The 23,239-nt window shown below is 41.4% G+C and overlaps 1 protein-coding gene across 11 annotated transcripts in view; it reads right to left on the bottom strand.

The window, feature by feature from the left end:
- The window catches only part of FBRSL1 (fibrosin like 1), a 756,178-nt gene extending 733,830 nt beyond the window's left edge, over positions 1-22,348 (bottom strand). For all 11 annotated transcript variants that reach the window (XM_030582655.1, XM_030582651.1, XM_030582657.1 and 8 more), the window contains exon 1: positions 21,843-22,348. In XM_030582655.1, coding sequence (XP_030438515.1) covers positions 21,843-22,136 — 294 coding nt within the window. In that variant the 5' untranslated portion in view covers positions 22,137-22,348. The remainder of the gene's footprint in view (positions 1-21,842) is intronic.
- Between the last annotated feature and the right edge of the window lie 891 nt (positions 22,349-23,239).

The raw sequence follows: 23,239 nt of genomic DNA, 5'->3' as shown, positions 1-23,239 counted from the left end.
TACCTGCCCCTGGAAATTTCCACTACATGCATCTGATGAAGTGGGTATTCACCCACGAAAGCTCATGCTCCAAAACGTCTGTTAGTCTATAAGGTGCCACAGGACTCTTTGCTGGTTTTACAGATCCAGACTAACACGGCTACCCCTCTGATACTTGACAGTATTAAAAATATGTCCAGTAGCAATGATATAACAAAGGCTTATCACAAATTCCAATTTTCAGGACTTCATCACTAGCCTTCAAAACTCTGACCCAGTCTCCAACCTGATACAAATAGTTTCAGCCCAAGTCCTGCTGACCAACCCAATTACACAGAGTCTCTCATATCTTCTTTTCATATAGGAGGCAGGCTTGTTAAAAAAATGCTACGGCTGGCCCTGCTTCTACCCTGAGGCCACCACAGGCCGCTCAGATACCACTGTACTGGGCACCAGCAGAAGAACTTAGACAGATAAACAATGGATGATCTTATTTGGTCTGAAAGGTGCCAGGCCTAGGCACAAAGGAGAAGTCTATTATTATCTCAGTTCTTGACGGGAAAGGGGAGGATTTAACTGACTAAATCCTTCATGTGAAGAGACTAGACCTTGGAATTTCAGCCCATCCTCAAACACCAGCTCTCTACTGGGTATTTTTGTACTGTGTAGTGTGACAAAGTTCCTCCTCTACCTTGGTGGGTCCTGCGCTTATTGGTAGATTTGCTCACCTCAGTGATCTTCCCCACAGACTGGGTCAACTTCTCCTGTGTCTGATCAGAAGTTGGGAGGTTTAGGGGGAACCCGGGCCCACCCTCTACTCCAGGTTCCAGCCCAGGGCCCTGTGGATCACAGCTGTCTATAGTGCCGCCTGTAATAGCTGCATGACGGCTACAACTCCCTGGGCTACTTCCCCATGGCCTCCTCCAAACACCTTTTTTATGCTCACCACAGGACCTTCCTCCTGGTGTCTGATAAGGCTTGTACTCCTTAGTCCTCCAGCAGAACATTCTCTCACTTTCAGCTCCTTGTCCTCTTGCTCCCAGCTCCTCACATGCACTTCCTCTCCTCTGGCTCCCCCCGACCTGACTGGAGTGAGCTCCTTTTGAAATCCAGCTGTCCTGATTAGCCTGCCTTGATTGGCTGCAGGTGTTCTAATCAGCCTGTCTGCCTTAACTGGTTCTAGCAGGTTCCTGATTACTCTAGTGCAGCCCCTGCTCTGGTCACTCAGGGAACAGAAAACTACTCATCCAGTGACCAGTATATTTGCCCTCTAGCAGACTCCTGTACCCCACTGGTTTGGGTCTGTCACAGAAGCTAAACCCTCAATATAGATGCACTGCACGAGCATAACTTGTAAGTAAGCCACGTTATAAACCAGAGCAGTCTGTATGCATTAGGATTTGCCTGTGCAATTATATCGGTTTTGCTACATTGGTGCTAATTTTCCTCATCTAGACAAGATCCAAATTCCCAAGTTTTGTTGATCTATGCTTGACTTGCAGCATTTTAACAGCGTGCACGTTACCATGGGAGAGTATGAATAAATAAGGGTTCTGTGTTTCAGTACCGCCAACCACTTAAATATGCAGCCTTTGCATGATCACGTGGGCAGAGGTTTCTGAATAGCTGCTTTTATACATGGTTTCAGAGAATACCTGTCTCTCAAAAACTCCCCCCAAAACCTGTCTCGTCAATTAAACCTTGGAAGATCTGGGCCCTGTGCTGATGGTGTTGTCAGTATTGTGAACTTCAGACTGATTCTTCATTTGTTTGAACTCTGTTGCACTAGTTGCTGCTATTACAACCTTGCTCACATTCAACTGAAGCAACAGGGATTACAGAGATGGCACAATTTAACCAGCTGGGGTTTACTTTGTTTTTGTTTGTTTGTATTGGGAGGGGGGAAATCTTGCTCTCTTTGGGGGTGTAAATACCATTTCTTATAGGAAGCATCCATGTCCATTTTTCTTCAGTGACCCTTTTCTTGAGAAGATCCAGTCCAGCAGAATTTGAAGAGGGCTAATTCAGGAGTAAAAGGGGACAAGGTAAAGTATTCATGGGTAAGATTCTCAAGTAGTATAAATCAGACAGCTCCCCTGACAACCACGGCTACACCAACGTATAGAGGCTGAGGGTCTGGTTCCATCTCTCCTCTCATGTTTGTCAGTTGTTTTCTGGCACATCTACACACAACCTTACTATAATGGGGGCTCATTTTAACACAATAGCATCCCAAACACCATGAGACACATAGTATTGCATGCACAGGCAAAACCAAAACAGCATCACATCCTTATTTCAGAGCCGTGTTACAGTCTGTTTTTACAGGGCCTTTTAGAGCTTCAACGTAGGTTTTGGTGGGCTGCAGCACCAAGAGAACAGTTATAACATTGGCCCAGCCACAAAAGTAATATGATGACTGTCTTTACACTCTCAATTAGAACAAAATCCCTCCTTTTCAGATTCCTCCCCCCACCTCCTATTATTGGTACATGTTCAGTTGCTTTGCTCCCCTCTGTCTCTCTTGATGAATCTATAGGCATTGCTGTAAATGGGACTTGGTGTGCATACTCAGATTAAAGATAATCACATCTGGGCAGAGATAATCACATCTGGGCAGAGAGTGTATCCCCTGTGGCCACTCACTCTATTGCACACAGCATCCAATGGCAAAATTCTGACAAGGTCAATACCTAGGGAGCCCAGGGAGGTTACATATTCATACTTAAATCTTCAATGTGTTGTAAGTTGATGCATTTTTCTCCAAACCAGCTAGGGCCATCCAATGAAATACTGTTGTTTTAGGAATTCCAAGGTTTATATAAATTATTTTAACACAGAATTTTTTTTCCTCCAGACCAATCCTAGTAAAAGCCCTCTCTAGCATGAACAGTTATCTACAGGGTCCACAACAAAGCAAGCACAGGAATTATCTGGGTTCCACCAGCCACTTAGTCTTAGAAAACTTTTGTTTGCAGAGTCTCTCTCAATCTTACAATGTGCTTGAAATAGTGAAGGAGACATTGATCTGGGTGGCCCTTCCACTCTCCTCTTTAGATCTACAATATATATTTCCTGCTTCTTTATAAAGCATCAGCAGAAAAAATAAAAATAAAAACAGAACCAAAGTAATAGGGGAAAACTCATCAACTCCCGACAGCCAAAAGTTAGTAGTTCAGACACCTTACTCATCATCAAAATCACCCAAACAAGAAAATCTCTCTTATTTCCTTGCTTTTGCTTTGAAAATAACAAAACAAACTGTGCAAAAGGCAGCAAAAGCCACCTGTTTTCAGAGCAGTTAAATAGCATGCAAGATCTGTCCTTCCAAGAGGCCTCTTACACATCACACAGCCTCCCTCATCTCTCCCCAACCTTGGAAATAATGCTGCCTGGCACCAGAAGCAGAAGGTTAATTATAATTATCTACGATCATTCAGCACTGTTCAAGTGGATACTCTAATGTTAGAAGTCAACCTGAATATATGGCTACGAATAAAAGGTTTCACCCATCTTTTTGCAAACTCAGCTCACTCCTGACATCTCTATAACCGGGAATGTGGGAATAACAAAGCACGGATTGTAGATCAGGCGGTTTATCTTAGCAAAATGGAACCTGTTTAATACAGAGCCGTTTTTACAGCATTTTTCTCCTCTTACTTGCTTAGAATCATAGAATGTAAGGGTTGGAAGGGACCTCAGGAGGTCATCTAGTCCAACCCCCTGCTCAAAGCAGGACCAATCCCCATCCTCTCTTTAAAGCATTTTGAATATGAGGGTCTCAAGGCTCCCAGTTGTCTAAGCAGCTAAATACTGAGCAGAATAAAGGAGGACACTTCAAGGTGCAGGAAGTGGGAAGTGAACCTTGATTGCTAGAGGTAGGGTTGCTTGTATTTCCCCTGCAAAGGCAAACAAGTTAAGCAGTGTGGACAGAGTGACTCCACAAAAGAGAAGAGAAACTAAGCTGGGATGAGAGAGAGGAAAAAAAAAAAAGAAAGAAAAGAGATAGATGCAAAATAAGCATTTAAAAAACAGCAGGCTGCCTTGCTAACTCTGAATGTAAGCACATGCAGGGAAAGAACAGTTTACATCTTCCTCAATTTGCTACCATAACCGTTTTCATTTTTGCATGATTTTCATATAGTTCTCTCATCTGTCCTTATGATAATTCATTTCAGGTCCTGGCCCAAGGCATGAGGTAAATTCCTACAATATGAAGAAGACCCCCAGGTTTGCGAGATCTACTGGGCAGATTTCAAATTCAGCTCCCTCCTACTAAAATTAGGGGATCTACAATAAGCAATGTATTTATTTCTAAAATGCTTTCCAAGCAGGTGTGAACCTTTATCAGCCATAAAGTAATAATATCCAAACAGTATCCAACCATGGGTCAAAAGTATGTTTAACTGAGCAAAATCGGTTTTTCAAAATCTGAATTTTTCAACAGCAAGAATGATTTAGCATTAAATACATTTTAATCACGCCATTCTTTCCCACTTCTTACTCCAATCTGTAATGAAAACCAGTCCAATCTGTACTGACTACTTTCTGAACATTTTCTTTAATTTTTAAAAAAGTCAATAAATTAACATACATGCAACACTTTGTAGATCTGTTCAATTTTCTTCATTAATATTTTTGATACTGACAATGAACTTTCCGTAAGAGTAATAAATATAAGTCCACTCTACTGAACTATAAAAACTCATGATTAAATTCCATCAGTTCCCAGAGGTTTTTAATAACTAAAAGAAAAAGTGTGTGTATTGAGGTCAATTGTTATATAATCCATGTGAGACGGGAGGACAGAAGACTTCAACATCATAAAGGAGAAGTGACAACTAGGTTATGGCCTAAATATTAATTCTTTATTTATAGGAAAATGTTGGCATGATCACCAACAGAGGTGATAAATAAAGCAGAGGTTTATTTGTTGGGATTTAAACATTGTTAGGGCCTGAGAATTCGAAAGTGAAATGCCCATAATCTAAAGTGGAACTGAGTAGCATTTCAATATTCCAGCTGAACAAAATGGAAAAAAGGTACAAAGACTAAAAGACTAACATATAGATAGTTAAAGTTAACTCATCTTTGAAGCCTGACAGTGTGTTTTATTAAAAAGGACTACAGTTTAAAAAAAAAAATCAATATACTGGGACAAACATTTCACCCTTTAATGCAGCTGTAGCCCAAATTCTTACATTCCTGGAAACTTTTCAACCCCTCGGGGGGGGGCATTATTTATATTTGCATTTGGGGGTATTGTGTGATAATTACGTGGAGTTAATTTGTGGGTCAGGAAAATATCAGGCTAATTTCTACGCATTTTGTCAGCTCGGGAACACATTATAGTACTCAACTTCAATCTACCAGTGTGGTGTTTACTTTTATAAAGGACTTGATCACCATGAAGAGACAGACACAAAGCAACAAGAAAAGGCAAGAAAAACCAAGTACATTACTATTTCCGGGACCATAAAAACTGTGCTACTGCAAGCTGTCATCCTCTGAAGACACATCAATCTGTTTGTCTAATGCTGGGGGGGGGGAAAGCACTCATGTGACATTCTGCTTGTTGCCAGTGCAGTGAGGCCAACTGTACAGAAAGATTAACCCTTTCCTACCCAGAAAACCAGACATATCCAAGTATTTTCCAGTAGAATGTTAAAAATAGCATCTTCCTTTAAAACATACATATTCTGTTCACCTCTTTAGTCTTATCTCTATGCTCTCTGAGATTCTGCTTGTGCTCTGAACCTAAGAAATTGAATACTATGAAATTACCCTCTTGTGAGTGTATTTGCTTCAGATATTTGTATATACATACAGGATTGGGATTTTTACATAAGAGATATAGGAAAACAATGTTTATTTCCTCCTCAAATATATTGTTTCTGGAGCAGGCATCTAATTTTTTCTGAATATTTTCTCCTATTCAGTCGAGTTCCATTTTGCCAATACACTTTTCCCCCTAATTAAGCTGCATGGTAATAAATGGTCAAAAGGCTGAAAGGTTTAGTAGGACTGAGAGAAACATATGGAAGTCGAGATGCTTTATCCAGTACTACAGCACACTCCATCCAAGGATCTCAATGAGCTGCACAAATATCTATTAACCTCAGAAAACAATCCTGAGAGGTTGGAATTATCACCACCACTTTACAAATGAGAGAGTTAAATGACTCCCTCTCTTCTACCCACCAAAGGCACAGAAGACATCTATGACAGAGCCTCCTGACTCCTAGTTCCAGTTCTTCCTGCTTCCGCCCAGACAGGAAATATGGGGGAGAAAATCAACATAAAACAAGCCAGTCTCCTGGTATTTATGCTTAAAGTTCCAGCTGAATATTTCCTGGACTTCTTGACATCTTGGCTTCAGTTTGGTTCAAGTCTTGGACATACATTGGGCTCATTATTTTACTGTATTCATATTGGTTTATTCCTAATGATCATTAAACAAATTGTTACTCCTTTATCCTCCAGCTGGTTCTACCTGCAAACCTCCAACCGGCTTTGAATAACTGCAGTAAGTGATAACAGTAAAACCTGCCAGTTGGTATATATGTGAGATGAGGAGAGAAGACGGCACTCTGTAAAGATTTAACTGCTATTCAAGAATCCCAATAATCCAGTTGTAAATGGCTAGTTACATTAGAGTTAAGAAAACACAAATGCCCTACTCCAGCGCTGCAAAGGGTTTAGAGCAATCCTTCTCCTGTCCTTTTTATCTGTTTTTTTTTAAAAATACCAAAGAGAATACAAAGAAATATTCCAAATGTTGTCCTGAAGAGTGTAAGAGCCATATCTTTGGGTGTGTTTATGCAGTGCCTGGCACAATGGAGCATTGGTCCCGACTCTGGACCTTGAGGGTCACAGTAATGTTAAACATGCCATCACAGTTGTATCTATCAGACCTCCACGTGGAAATATAGCCTCTGTAACTTAATCTGACAGTCTTCCAGTGATGCGCATAATTCCTAAGCCTAAAGACCCCATAACCATTTCTTCTTCCCCTCAAAATAAAATTCAGGGCCCCATACTTGTCAAATACTTATTAACTAATCAAAATTCCACACTTCCCCTTTCTAAGTTTTTCAGCTGACGACTTCAGGGGTTTCGTTGCCCTTGTCAGCTTTTATTTCAGGAGCTGCACAGTAGCTTGAGTGACATATGCTGACCAGGACATAGTGACTGACTATCACAGAATAAATGTCTTAAGGGGGAGTCCACAGCATCCTCACCTGGAAATCTGGGAATAAGTGCCTATTTATATGATGCTATCCAGCACATTCAGAGGCAAAAACAATAGACTCTTCTTCCAAATTATAGCAGCACATCTTTAAGATCAAGCACGTCAACCCTAGCAGGGCCTGTTTGAGAAACAGGATGAAGTTTCAGAAAGAAAAATTCCATACTTTCCCACCCCCACAAATTTTGGAGCACAGAGCGGGTATTAGGGGGGAGGTCCTCTGGGAATTCCCCACAAGACTCCCTGAAGACTGGACCCCCAGATGCATATGCTACATCTTTTGATACCAGCCCCAACTTCCTCATTTGGAATTAGCAGGAGCCTAACTCCGGCATAGCTAATAAGACCACCATAAGAACACGTAGTTTGTAATGAGATGAGGCTTGCCCCAAAGCTGTATGAGAAATAAATGGCTAGAAACAGAAGCACAAAGATAACATCGAGTCCCCATTTTAGAAGGAGTAAACAAACGTGCTAGGAAATCTCACAAATTTAGTACTTATAATTTAGTACCTAGCACTGAAGGAGGACGAAGTGCAGAACCCAAAAACATCTCATCAGGAAATAGTTCACGTAAGTGGTTTATTTAAAAATACTGAGTTCAGAAATAACCCTTTGGCATCCTATTAAACAGTAACATGTTTAAGATTTTATTTGAAGACAATCTGTGGGTGAGCAATACTATATACACAGCAACCCACTCCCTACTGCTCATATTGCAGCATAAACTCGGGAGATGCCACTTATTTACGTCCCAAAAGCCACTCCCCAAGCTGCAAAAGGAACTTTGCTTGATGTTAGGAAGCAAGGCTTTGGAAAACCTGTTCACCTAGCAGATGCTGTGCAGCTCATCCCTTCCTTGCAGGAAGCCCATAGGAGAGAATACTTTATTAGCATCAATCTTCCTGGAATCAGTGCTAATGTTTTCCCATGTAAACATGGTATTGCATCAGCAAGTCTCGAAAATTGTTATCTTTACTAAGACACTCAGAATGGAAGAACTGATAGAAAACAACCCCCACGGAGATGGAGACTTGCGAAAGCAATCATGCTTAAGCTCTTAAGAAGTTTTACTGTCTAGTGCTGTTGGGACAGGTCTACCAAATGCACTTCCCCTCCCGCACACATACCATACCAGGGGGCTGCAGCCTGGGGGGAAAACATTAATAGGACTTGGATAAGTTTGTCTGATGTAATCAACAACATTCCCATGTGTGCCTTATAATTAATCTGCAGACGTGTAGAGTTTGATGGATGAGCTGATAGCAAGCAAGTTATGGAATCCATCTGTCTGGAAAGCCATAGTTATTTTCAGCTAAAATCACATTAGTAATATTAAATCACAACTTGCTATTTAGCTTTCAACCAGAATGTCAGAATAAATGGGATGCCTTTTTCCTGGACAGGAGTTTGCAAAAGGTGTTTGTTGCTTTTAATGTTCAGTGTCGTACACAACAGCATGTACTGAACGGAATTAAAGATGGTTCGGGGTTTTTTTTTACATGTTCTGGGATCTTGGTAAGTGTGAGAAAAACAGAAGGGGACTGTATCTTGCTCTATAGTGTATTGGTCTCTCTTGAGATTTGAGCTGCATGAGAGGAATATCCAATGAACACAGGAGTGACTCCTGCTATGAGAAGACAGACTGTGGATCAGGAGTACTGGGGGGGAAAGCAAAGACCCACAAAAGTTTCAGAACCTCATCTTGGATGGATTGAATAGCCTGTTTCCTTGGCTCTAGTAGAAGAGGTACCAGGTGGCCAAGGAAGAGCCATCACTTGCATATCTCAGTCCATCTTTGGGGAAAATACATACATTTTATAAGCGCAGTACAGTCTCTAGAATTTGTACACTGTATCAGCAAGGGATGGACTATAGCAAGTTCAGAAAGTCAATGTGAGAGGGATGCAACAGTGACTTAGAGAAAAGGCCTGGAGACGGGGGGGCGAAATCAAGATTTTTCTGTGTGTCGCTCACACAGGAGGATTCAATCTTTGCTTGCAGCTTTTTCCAGAACCTTATGAATTCAGATAAAGTAATATCAAAGTTCAAGATACTAGAATGATGAGCGAGGGGTCAGAAATAATAGACACATATACCCAGTGACATGGCACTTCCTCCACTAAATGAGAAACATTTATCTGGAGCTGCAGAGCTTTTCCAGCGTGCTAGGTGCTGTACACACACACACCACCTGACCTGAGAAGTGTTCCCTCACATTCTCCAGTATAGGGGAATGGTGAATATTGCTGAATAGCCACTGAAGTATTGGAGCTATTCGCCAAATCACACAAGCTGAGAATCTGTCCTCCCCGTGTGGTAGCCAAGGATTATTATACAGAGTTTATATGTGGGTAAAGTGAAGCAAAGATGTTAAATGACTTGCTCAAAGCTCAGACAGGAAATTAGTGGCAGAGTCAGAAAAACAACCCAGATATCTAGATTTCCGGTCCCCCTGCTAACCACTAGACCACAACACTACTGTTATAGTGCAACATCACAATAAATGAATATTTTGTACTGTAGTTCATCATTAAGAGCATATTCTCAGCGTGGTAGTGAAAACAATTCATTTAAGTTTTTAAAACACATTTCAATTACAGCTGAAAATAAACCTGAAAGATAGCGCTGTGACATAGCCACCTATAACGCACGCAATTCCCTCCTTCCCGCCCCCTCCAATTTCATTAAGCCCTCTTGATAAGAGCAATTATTGGACTTTTAGACACTGTGAAAAAGCAACTGGAAAAGATGGTGACAAATTTTGTCCCTCTCTTTATGCATGTGGTTTTTTACAATTTTTTTAGTTTTGCCATGAGGTCTTTTATGTCTCTTTCAATAATCATATAATTATATAATTCTTAAAGTACATGCTGGCAACACTTCAGGGGATTTTAGTTATTACAGGTGACAAGACTCTTCTTTCATATCTAATATGCATGAGGATTTATTTCCACTTCATTCACAGAAGGTTTTGGTAACATTCCAGATAAGCCTCAAATCCTAAAGATTCTGGGGACAGTTTGGTGTGGGACAAAGGGTTGAACGCTTTTCATTAACACATTGAATTGCACAGAAAACCGACTGTAGTGAACCTAAATTGGAATGAAGTTTGGTTTTTTTAATTAATTGGCCCATCATTTTTCTCAGGCTTCATGTCCAACTATTTTCACGTTCTTTATTTAATTTCACAATCAAAAACTAAGGATGCTGCAATTATATTTCTCCCGATGGCTGCAAGTTATTAACAAGCTGACAAAACACCATAATTATTTTATTTCAGGTTTGACTGATTCTATAAACACCTCTTAACTCCATACTATCTTTAGTATCTCTCTCTCCCTGTGCATGAGGTCTGGATAGATTATATAAAAAAAGAGGCGCACCCAGCAAAACATCCACACACACAAAACGCATTCATGATTCCAAGTCAAAGATATAATCATATTTATTAGCCAAAACTTAACAGCAATCAAAGGATAAAACAGCCACCCCACAAAAAATGCTTTAGCTCTGTAGTAAAGAGTGTATAACAAAACCACTGCTGCTTAATCCATAGTTTTAACAATAGTAGGGAGTAATGAAACTGCAGCCCTTCTGTAGGTCATAAGGCAATTATCCCAATCTGTTGAGTAGCCAGACAGTATCTAAATTATCCATTTTCCCCCCTGCGTGGGCCACCCACCTCCTCTCAAGCTAACGATGGCATTTCCTCATTACACAGGGGTTACTAGTTTGTGGATATGCTTGGGGGGGGAAACTACCTAATACTAAATAAAAATAAATGAACTCTAGTTTTATTGTTTGTCATCTATGGCAGTGCTTCTCAAAGCTGGTCCGCCGCTCATTCAGGAAAAGCACCTGGCGGTCCGGGCCTGTTTGTTTACCTGCCGCATCCACAGATTCAGCCGATTGCGGCTCCCACTGGCCACGGTTTGCCCTCCTGGCCAATGGGGGCTGTGGGAAGGGTGGCAGCACATCCGTCAGGCCACATTGCTTCCCGTAGCCCCCACTGGCCTGGAGCAGCAAACCACGGCCAGTGGGAGCTGCGATCGGCCAAACCTGCGGACGCGGCAGGTAAACAAACCGGCCCCGACCGCCAGGAGCTTTCCCTGCACAAACAGTGGCCCAACTTTGAGAAGCACTGATTTATGGAGAAAATTTGGTCGGGGGTGGGGGGGGACACAAGAGTTCTATGATAACCAGTCACTAACATTAATTTTCATACTCAGCAGACTACAGGATGCACTAGACTAGATGAAAGAGATTTCCTACACACATCTCATTCGAAATTCGGACAGAAAAAGCCATCTCTCTGTGGCTCCTCTGCAAAGCACGTCCAGGCCATACCAGAACAAAATGAAGTACAGGCTTATTGACAGTGACCCACAGTCCCCTAAAATGGAATGTTTGACTTCAAATTGCGATCTTTTCTGTGGCATGTGGCTGGTGTAACTGTACATAGCTCATAAAAGATTGTAAAGCTTTTCACTGAACACACAGAGATAGACAGGAATGGTGACATCAGCCCATGTTTTGCAGCCAATGGCTCTGGGAATCATTTTGATCCCTCCAATCCATGCCAAGCACTGACCTTGCAGACGCAACTTTTGTTCAAGTTAGTCTCTTTCTGGCTTGGAGCAAAACGGAACTACAAATGAAACAGGCTACGTCTACCTTGAATGACACAGGAGAGCAGTCCTCATACTGCTTTAGTAACTATAGGGTCAATACGGATGCCTGAAGTTTTGCTTCCATGGCACTTAATTTGAAATAATTAATGAACAATGTGAGGTGACTTATGCCAGCCTCTGCTGTTCCCAGCCCATTCCCACTCCTCTTCCTTCCTTCTCCTATGGTACCCAAAAGATTTGGTATATTCTTCACTGCTATTTTACTTTCCTGCATGCCCCTGCAGCTTTCCTTCCTTGCATTACAGTATGACCCCCGCCCGCAACAATGCTCTGTAGATTCCCTGACAGCCAGCCTCTCCGAGTCCTTGAAATCTACTGCCTTTCCCTACCCACACCCTTCCCCATACTCTACACAGAGCATGAAATATCTCCCTAACCAACATCCTCTGGACAGACACAGCTTTGCTTGCATTAATGGGACCCCAATTCACTACCAATACAGCATCACTGATAGTAACTACACTGGAAGTTGGGTAAAAAGATCTGGGATCTCTCTATGCTACATCTGACAGCCAGCCCCGTTCACAACAGGGTAAAGATCCCCAAGGCCTGTATACACTCCAGCCTTCAGCATGCTAGAACAAATAGAGCTGTACTGGTGACATATGACAGGTGCCACTGCTGCTCACGCAGACACAGCCTTGAAAGTTAAGTCACCCAAGACCGACTCATTTTAACAGGACTTTTTTTCTTAAAAGCATTTTGGATTAACAGTGTGAAGACTGATTCTCCTTTCAGCATCTGAATGGTATTAATAACAGCTCATTTGATCTGGGAAAGAAACAATTTTTTAAAGAGATGGAATGTACCCAGTAAAGCAGCACTCAGACACCTCAGTGTGTGTAAGTAGCGCGGCTGAAACAGTCAAAGCCCCTCTGTACTACAGCAAAGCCAAGCCAAGAAACTGTTAAATAGTAACAGTCACTTCACCTACATAAAGCTCTTTCATATCTTTACTGCGATTAACTAGAGGCATTGAAGTGCAATGCATTGGAAACTGTTCTCACTTCGAGCAAGATATTCACGTACAATAGATACCAGGATGCAAGCCTTCCCTACTGTATTTCAAAGCTTTATTTTAAAAGTCACTGAGCTTGATTTAAGAGCTCATCCCATGGTCTCAGTTTTGCTGATACACAACTTGCTCTGAGCAATACACAAATACTGACTGCCACACTAAGGATACCAGAACAAAGTTCCCCCCATCCTAAATCGCGGTGACAAAGAATGATTTTTATAAAAAGCTGCACAATCTTTCTACAACCATATTCTTCCAAAAGATCCACTTTAGAATCTACATACATGCAGCCACCACCAAGTGCAGCAAACTCCACACCCCTACCATGGAGTAGGAAGAAGAAGTTTTGGTCAAAGACAGAAAGATAAATCCCTAAATTTAAATTCACTGGAATAAGCTATACCAATATAAGCATCTTCATAACAGTACAACTGTGTCTACTACAGGGTTGTATCACTTTAACTATATCAGTTTCTAAACTTATATAGTTAGCCTGGTACAAAACATCTGTGTCGACCAATTCTTACACAGAGCAAGCCAGAATTCGGTTTAAGAAAATTTCAGGCTGAGAGGGCCAATATTGCTCTAAATACCCTCAGAATTTTGCATTTTCCTGAACACATCATTATGAGAGAGACAGTCTGTCTCATTTCTTTGAGATAGCCAAGATAAATGGCCAAACTTGTCTTTCACTAGCATACAGGGAGAGACAATGGAGATTTTATTGGTTATTTCATTACAAGTCGAATGCATGTTAACTGGAACTAGTAAGATCTACTTCTTTTAAAAATGGGATGCTGTCAGGCATTTTTTTTAAAATATATTTTATAAAACATACTTACCTGAGCTACACACAACACCTTAGACTATTAAATGCTAAATAATTTAAAATCACATTTACCTTTCACTTTTTATATGGTTTAAATTTGATTTTTCCTTTGTTTGGAGGATGCAATTAGCCAGGTCAGTTGCATTTTTGTTTCAAGTCAATTCCAGTCAATTTTACATATGTTCTTTGGCACCAGTTAAAATACTGAAGTGTTCTTGTTGTAAACTCCTCAAGAGAACATTTGTAACTTTCTAACGGAATTTTTTTTTGGAAGAAAATATGCACTGAAACTTTTCCATTGGTCTTAGGTTTTGTGAAAGGGACTGTCACGTTGAATTTGGACCATGCACACAGCAAAGTGAAGAACTCAGCTTATCTGCCTCACAAGGATGAAGTTGACTCTGTGGCATTTTGTACCTTCTGTTTCATAGAATATCAAAAATTTCAAAACCTGATGCTCAGCTCAGTAAGCCATCTCTTTTTCTGATTAATCTACAAGTATGGTAAGCAGCACATACCCAGATAATACCATGAAACTAACACGATCCATATATGCACCACTGCTTTCATGGAGCAGTCACACTCCATTACAACACACAATCACTCCTCTTAAATGACTCACTCACATGCAACAGTATGTCCATTGATTTCACTGTGTATAGCTATGTGGCCAGGTCCACTGACGAGGTACAGAGTCCCAGTAGGGACTGCAGAGCTTGATTCTTACTCATTTCCAGCTCCAAATTATAATTAGGTTTGTACAGAGTCTAAGAAATCGACTGTGCTGCATCGCTGCAGTGCTTAGTGAAGATGCTACGTATGCCAACGGGAGAGCTGCTCCTGTAGGCGGAGCTACTCTACTTCCCTGAGAGGCAGTAACTACATCAATGGGAGAAGCACTCCTGTCAATATAGCACTGTCTACACTGGGAGTTCAGCTGGTATAACTGTGTTGCTTCAGGGTGAGGATTTTTCACACCCATCAGTGATACAGTTATATCAAAATAAGGTTCCAGTGTAGACCAGGGCTTAAAATCCTCCCTCCCCACATGGCACTATTCAGGATGCATAAAGTTAACTGCATGCTTAAGTCTTTCCAGAATTGGATCCTTACATTTTTTTTTTTTAAGATCCAATATTAAGTAGACACCCATTTCTTACAAAATGAAAGAACACAAAAGGACAAAATGCTTCCAGAGAGGAAGTTATAAATAATGCTACCATTACCGGGGGGAGGGATAGCTCAGTGGTTTGAGCATTGGCCTGCTAACCCCAGGGTTGTGAATTCAATCCTTGAGGGGGCCACTTAAGAATCTGGGGCAAAATCAGTACTTGGTCCTGCTAGTGAAGGCAGGGGGCTGGACTTGATGACCTTTCAGGGTCCCTTCCAGTTCTATAGGATAGGTATGTCTCCATATATTAATATACTGACTGTACCCATATTTCTGTTTGCAAGTTTCAAGGGGGGGGAAATCCGCATTTCAGCCCACAAACGTTACATCAGCTGAATTTCTGATGGGCACCTTAAAGCAGCCTATCAAGAAATAACACCTGTGTTCTCTTTTGATTACTTTATATCTAAAAATTATTTGAAAGCATTCCACTTTCAAAGGGATCTTTTTCCTTGCCTGCCTTTTTAACTTATTTACAGGTTGGGGCAGACATTTACTGAGACCACTCATCAACTGAAGGGGCGGGGGGAGTGTTAAATAAATATTTAACAAAGTCATCTCTTCTCCAAAGAATGGGCAAGTCAGTTGAGTTAAACAGGTGCTTAAACAGTAATAAGTTTAAAAATGCGCTCCCCTCTCTGCTGTTCATGCTCATTTTACTAGCTCTACGGTCGCCTCAGAGTTTTTCCCAGTGGACAAGACCTGTATTTCTAATGCAAAGAAATAAGCAAAAGAAAAATTCTTTGGCCTCCTTTCACATCATAAAGGAGCAAGAAGGCACAAGCTCATTATTCCGTCTTTACAGGTCATCTTTAGTTGATTTATATATTGCTCTAAGAACTGTCACAATGGGCTTGCACAGACCAAAATAAAAAAAGTTGCCAATATCTGTTAAATTTAAAAAAAATCAAAGCTAATCTGACTAATAGTATCAGACAGTGAAATCTTTTCTGTGCCACCAACACACAATTCCCTGAGTGACATTTACTTTAGATTGCAGCGATATAAAATAGTTTTCATCTAAGAACTCCAAGCACAGAATGGGGTTCCTATGGACCTGGGTGTCAGCATTTCAGATTTTCCAATTTGAAAGTAGCCCAAAAGGATCAGTTATCGAAATGGCAGAAACCAGACTGTCTTCTATGTCAAAACATTATACCATGTTCCCAGAACCTGAGTTGGAACAGCGTGCGGCATGGTAATATCCAAATGTGCTCATCTAATTAATGCATCCCACTTTGCTTTTACAATTCCTGTTCTCAGTAACGTCACCAAAGAAAGCTACTTATTACAACAAGACTAGATATGGGAATTCCAGAAGCAAAGTGGCTGTGCTGATTTCCATACCAATAGTCCAACTCTTCTTGCAGATCACAGCTACTTCATGGCAAGACTAGTGTCCAAGTTCTGTTGGAAAAATTAAGCATTCGAGTGAGTTTCTGAGTGAAAAGGAGGTTATTTTCTCTACGTTCTTTAGAAACTCTATACTAACTACAGCAGTCCACTTTTACATATATTAGCAATATTAGTTCATTTTCTTTTAAAAGATCCATGGAAAAGAAATTCTTATAATTAAAGCAGATTTTTAGTATTCATCTGCAAAAGGCAATTAACTGCCATAATTAACCTGCTTTTTTTTAATCTTGAAAAGCACACTGCTATGAAAACAGATAATCGAAGACTACTACTAAGTCTGCAGTTAAATCAAAAGTCTAAGGCATCTGAAGTGGAATCTTTAAAAGTACAAGATTTTTAAGGAACATAATTCCTCAAAAAACTGACTTTATAAATTGTCATTAGGCAATTAAGTACCAAGGTAAGTACTTTAAATGTTGGGAATCTGCCCTTTTAAACATGAGTGCTGCTTTATGGAAAAGACTTCATTACATCACATTTGAAAACATACAGAAGATATAATCATAAATCAAAGGTTACACAGCTAAGTCAATGGAACTAACACAAAACCTTTGGAACAGGAAGTTAAACGCACTGGTTTTATCATTGTTAAAAGATCAGAGCAACAGCACAGTGTACAGCACACTTGTGGACACCGCATTATCAAGACAGAAGTTGAAAGAAAGACCAAGCAATTACAGATTCTACCCAGAAATTTTGCATCACTACAATACTTTCCAACTGGCTAGTCTGAAGCACAACCCACAACAAGCAACTACCTAGTATCTCTGTTAGATCCCTTAAAAAAGGAAGGTGTGAGAAAACTAACACAATGTAAACCTCTTCAGGGTAGAGACTATCTACTTGTATGGCTGCAACCTTGCAAACACTTATCTGCATGTAGCCTCATGACTTCAGTGGAACTACTAACTTGTGTGAAGTTAAGCACAAGTCTATATCTTTTCAGGACTGGGAGCTGTATTTGTGCAACACCTAATGCAAAGGAGCCCTGATCCCAGCTGAGAGCTACCAGAATATAAATACAAAATCTTAAATCTTTATTATAGGGTTCCACAGCTTTGTAAAGTTGATAATAAAAGCCAAAGAACACACAGATATAACATTTACAAAAGCTTTGATTGAACAACTGGTCTCAAAGATCTCATTCATTTACATTCTGATGAAATTCCCTTTTTAGCATTGTTTTTATACTTGAAAGGAACAAGTATGATCAGAGAGAGGAGCCCTTAAATACAGATTCACTCATCTGTTTTTTTCTCACTGTGATTCACCAATCACCTTCAAGAATAATTAGCAACTTCATCTAAATGAAATGAATATACAGCAAGAGAGAAACACGCACATATATATATATCCATTCATTTCAGGATGCTGTTCAAAATTCCCCTCTGTTTTTAAACATCCCCTCAAGGACTTTCTGCATTCTCCTTCATAGACCACCTCTCACTTTTTCTCTCCCTGCACATACATTACAGATCTCACAATCATATCGCCACTGGTGCAAGAACCTTCTTCTCTGCTGCACAGGTCATCTAAATAGCATTCCTGTAGTTTGCAGTGTAGTTGTTGCCATGCTGGTCTCAGGAGATTAGCGACAAGGTGGTCAGATGTTTTATTGGACCAACTTCCATTGGTGAAAGAGATAAGCTTTTGGGCCACAAGAATTCTGTGTAGCTCAAAAGCTTGTCTCTCACTTCCTGTAGCTGTCCATCTTATTCGGTCTCCACAATGACTCTCCCTTTCAGATTAAAACATTTATTTCATTTGCTTTACCTGCTATTAAGTCCCTCTACTATTTCTTTTAAACTCTGAAATTCTATTGATTTCTATTTAATAATTTGTAAGATAAAGCTGCATTTTAACCTGGGTTTGAGTAGAGATTTGTATTGAGGGTGAAGGATATTTAAGTGCAGATGATGAGTTGGGGTAATTTCGGATCCTTATGAACAGAGAAGAACTGATGGTTTGCTACGGCTTTCTGTTTTGATCTTAGTTGGATTATTTTTTTTAAATATTATCTGTTTTAAGTTCTCTCTTGAGTAAAGGATACCTAGAGCTTGTGATAGGTAATCTGTTCCTAAAACGAAGCCACAAGTAGATAGACACATGCAGAGCTGAGACATCATCATCAGGTACCAAAATGCCACTGGCAGCATTCTGTAGTGGTTTAATGAAAATTCAAAGCACTACTTCTTAAAACTTAAAAAAATTAAAGGAAACATCATAAAGTAACTAACTCCCTCATAGGCAACAGCAAAATTAACTCCTGCTGGGCTCAGCATGCCGGCATCTTCAGTTCAACGTACAGGAAGAGTATATATAGCACCCTACATTTACAGGAACATAAGGTAATGAGAAATTTTTTTGAAGTGAGGAAGGGGATTTCACATTATTTGAGATAAAAAGAAAAAGAAAACCTACATGTTACAGACTTTTCTACCATGAAGTTCTCTCTAACCATACAGCAATTTGATTTCCCAGGGGAAACCCACAATTTAGCGAGCTTATTTAACCTAATCACAGGTCACTGTAAAACCAAATGAAAAACAATGCAAAGCAGCAATATGAGAAAGGATCATAATGAAGAACTGCCACATACACAAACAACTGCTCCTTTTTAGGCTTACAAATGAAAAAAATTATGAGAAGGCTAACATATGCGTGCTGAATATGAAATTAAACTTTATTCTCTTTTCTCCTCAAATTGTATATCATTTTTATATAAGCAGACATCGCAGAATTATTTTTGCAAAAACGTATGCACTGTTAAAGATGCTTCTCCTCAAAACCAGTGGAAGACCACCTGTTGTAGTCAAGTATACTACAGAGTATTGCTTCTTAGTATTCTAAATGACCTTACAGATTCACTAATTTATGTGGGCATATGTTACTTTAAAGCAGTTTTGTTTTGCTAATCCCTTTTGCTTGCTGCTACATCAGAAATCTGCCAGGCATTATCTTTTGACAAAAGCAGCACTGCTCTTTTGTAAGAAAAATTCTCACAATGCACAGTAAATGTGTGTGTATTACTGGAATTTATTAAATACACAGATCACTAGGACTTTCAAAAGCACCTCACGTATGACACATCTTCCAGTGCAACACATGAAAGAAACAAGTGACTTCTGCTTACACTATTTATTCTGACGAGCCAATTAAAATCTAAAATGAAGTTCGTGTACTCTCTTGCATGTTGATAAAGACTGCAGAAATAGATTGCTTCTGAAATCTCACTATGGATTCCGAGGGGACTGTCCTATAAAGTATCTTTACCATAGCTCATCCCCAAAGCAAAAAGGTTTCCAGGGTTGTGGGGTGGTGGTTGGTTTTTTTTAATGTCACTCCTCTTCCTCTGTGCACAGTACTATTGCCCAGATTAATGTTTGGTTGATTTGATGACTAATCCGATACCATGTGCAAACCATGAGATGCTCCCCCTCCCCCCTTTTGCCCCTGGAGGGACTGTACCATCATTTGAATGGTATTTCCCAATAATGTGCTCATCATGGCAGAAAATTTCCCAAAGAAAATGAATTTTACTTTCTTCACTGACAGCTCTGAGAAATGCAGTGGTTTAATTGGACCTATCTGCTGATGTGTGCTTGACAATGAGCATGCCCAGAAAAAAAAAAAAAAACAGACAGGTCTAGACCATCTGTTTTAAAGCAACACAAAGCTGGATAGTTTGCTCATTATCAACTCAGACAGACATTAGTTGATTTAAGTGTTAAGATAATATCCCACAGCAGTTTCTGCTAAAGGCCATAAAACACCACCCATCAGTTTATCATAAATCTTTTCTTTTTAAACATTCCAGCATTTACACATTCAATATTGCTCAGCAGAGACTCAGCCAAATTTTCTTTTTACATGCATTAAGAGTCAGTTTCCCTTAACCAAAATCTTGCCAGCTCAGTCCCCCGTAGATTTACAGGGCATCATGCATTAGAAACATTTCTTCTCAGAACAGCTCCAGACACTGCTGCTGAGCAGGTTGTCCCCTTCCAAACACCATCACCATATGCCCTGCTAGTAATGACTTCCCAAGCAAAACACTCAGAGATTAGGGATAGAGAGGGGAAATTTAGGGCCCAAAGAGATGGCAGTTTCTCTTATGTTTAAAAGGATCGTCTTTAGGGTACAAAGAAGTTGGTTCTGATCATCAGCTACTTGTTACAATAGACTTTATAAACACACTGCTAACAAAGTGTGGGTGAGCTGAAAAATCCTGGTAGCCACAAGGCCACAAACTATGGGAGAAGGAACCTGTGTTCTAAGAGATTTGGTCTGGAAATCAGACAGGTTCTTTGGGAAACCTTCTGACAAAATAAAATCTTGGTATGTGGGTGTAAACATTAAGAATGCTGTACAGATGTACAAGAGGGCCAGGGAAACATAACAAGGATTACAGTAAATTAAAATCCTAGACAAGATAGATACTAAAATGGCAGGAAATCCAAAGTATGAATAACCAAACACATTATTCAACGTGCTGTATTAAAAATGTGGTAAAGTGAACGAGGACACTATTATTGCTCATATTTACTGAGAATATGATGAACTCTTTTCTTTGATAAATGCCTTTAGATAGCGGTTTTTCTCCTATCAACTCAAATTTTCCCATCACACACCCACAAAACAAAACTCAAAAGCCACACAAAGTGCTAGATTCTCATTGCCCCTCTGAGAATATTACGTTTCCTGCTCTGCTTAATTTAGCTCAGACAAGACAAGCAGTATTTGCTCAGCAAATATTGTTTGTAATAAGTCTGACAAGCAATATTTTTGCCAACCTATTAACAGCAGGAAAATATGGACAGTCAATAACGGATGAAGAATTTGTTCAATTACTTCAAAAATTGGGACTTACAACCGGGGGATTATTATCCATTTAAACATCTCTTTTTCCACAAAATGTTAAACACTGGCCATTTGCTAACAGTCTCCTGAGAAAGATAAAGTAATATTCTGGCAATACAAATACAAACTTTAAAGGCCTAGAAAAAAATGGTTTAAGTATTGACTCTAGAATTCACAATGTCAGGTTATCGTCAATATACCATGATGCACAAATAAGTTACATTCCTCCCATCAGATATTTGTCAGCCAATTAAAATCCTAAACAAACATTTAACTTGCCCTGATACTTGACATTAGTTGAAATGGAAAGTATAGGACTACCCACAAATACTGGCCTACAGCAACTTATGAACAGACACACAAGTACTCAAGAAAGATACTGGTGTTCACTTGCCATCCCTATGACCACATACATACACAGCTTCCCCTCTATTTAAATTCCTCCAGGCTGACATCAGGATTAATGCACACAGGTAATTTACAAGAAGAAAGTTAACTGGTATTTACAATCTGGAACCTAGATTCAGTGCCTCTATAAAGGTCCCATGCTTTTTCAGGAGACAATACCATTGCTCTGGACCATGAAACATACAAATACCAGATAACCCATCATTCTGATCTCTTACCTCCAAGGCTTCTAAGGTATTGAAGCTGGCTATAGCAAACCCATCAATTAAATCCTCTTCTTGGGAGCTGGATTCCCGTCTCCTGCGCCTCGGAGGTCTGACATTTCTGGCGGTGGACGCCAGGTTTGGGGGATTTGTACAGTTTTGGCTTGTATTTTCCTTGCCAGGGCTTTGCTCCTTTTCGGATGCCGAAGAAGGACTTTGATTTCGAGGATCCCTGACATTAGCTTCCCTTCTGCTCACGCGGTCCCTTTGGGACCTTGATCTCCGGCTCTGCCTGATTTTCCCATCCATTTCCAAACGAGAAAAAGAAAAAAGGAAGGGGGGAGAGAAAAAAAATCACCCCCCTTCCTCACTCACCACTTCCCCTCCCCAACCCCCGAAGCCCTAAAAATCCTCCTGTTCAGACCCTCCGATCCAGAGAGATTATAATCCACAGAACAAGGCTGGGTAGTGGTGGTGGTGGTGGTGAGAGGAGAGAGGGGGGAGATAAAAAAATTAAATCCACAGAATGACCTTGACAAAATCCCCCCCTCAAAAAAAAAAAAAGAGGGTTAAAAAAAATCTCAGCCCCTCGGATTCACAGCGGCGGCGGCAGCAGCAAAAGACGGAGATCCAGAAGAGCTCGACCCGGCTCGGGATAATCCAGCGGCGGCGGCTCTGCGCCCCCTCCCCCGGGGCAGCGACCGGCTCCGGCCCCCGATCCGATCGGCCAGCAGCCACGGGGGGTTGCAACAATATCACTCGCTCCGCAACTTTGTTGCAATGAAGAGAGAGAGAGAGAAAATCCCGGTGCAGCCGCCGCCGCCGCCTGCAACCCCTCCTGCCGGGCACGGCTCCCCGCCCCCGGCACAGCTCCCCGCCTGCCCCCGCCCGCAGCCGGAGCACGCACGCCCCCCTCCCCTGCCCGGCCGCCCCCCAGCGCAGCCCCAGCCCCTGGAAGCGTCTCAGTCTGCGCTCCCCGGATTCCGCCCCATTCTCCCCGAGCTGGGACGATTAGCACCGCCCGGCCGGCCGCGCATGAGCAAGGCTGCCAGCTGCGCGTCAGTCGCCGGCGCAGGCCCGGCCGTGCCCCGCCTCCCCCGCCCCCCCAGCCGCCCCCGGCCCAGAACCCCGGGAGCACCCGCCTGCCCAGCCCAGAACCCCGGGGAGCTTCCCCTCAGCCCAGAACGCCGGGAGCACCCGCCTGCCCAGCCCAGAACCCCGGGGAGCTTCCCTCCAGCCCAGAACCCCGGGACCACCCGCATGCCCAGCCCAGCCCAGAACCCCGGGGAGCTTCCCTCCAGCCCAGAACCCCGGGACCACCCGCCTGCACAGCCCAGAACCCCGGGGAGCTTCCCCTCAGCCCAGAACCCCGGGAGCACCCGCCTGCCCAGCCCAGCCCAGAACCCCGGGGA

This window comes from Gopherus evgoodei, chromosome 13, assembly GCF_007399415.2.
Source record: "Gopherus evgoodei ecotype Sinaloan lineage chromosome 13, rGopEvg1_v1.p, whole genome shotgun sequence".
Classification (NCBI taxonomy): domain Eukaryota; kingdom Metazoa; phylum Chordata; order Testudines; family Testudinidae; genus Gopherus; species Gopherus evgoodei.
The sequence above is the reverse complement of the archived record's forward strand: the minus strand, read 5'-3'. Positions and strand labels throughout refer to the sequence as shown.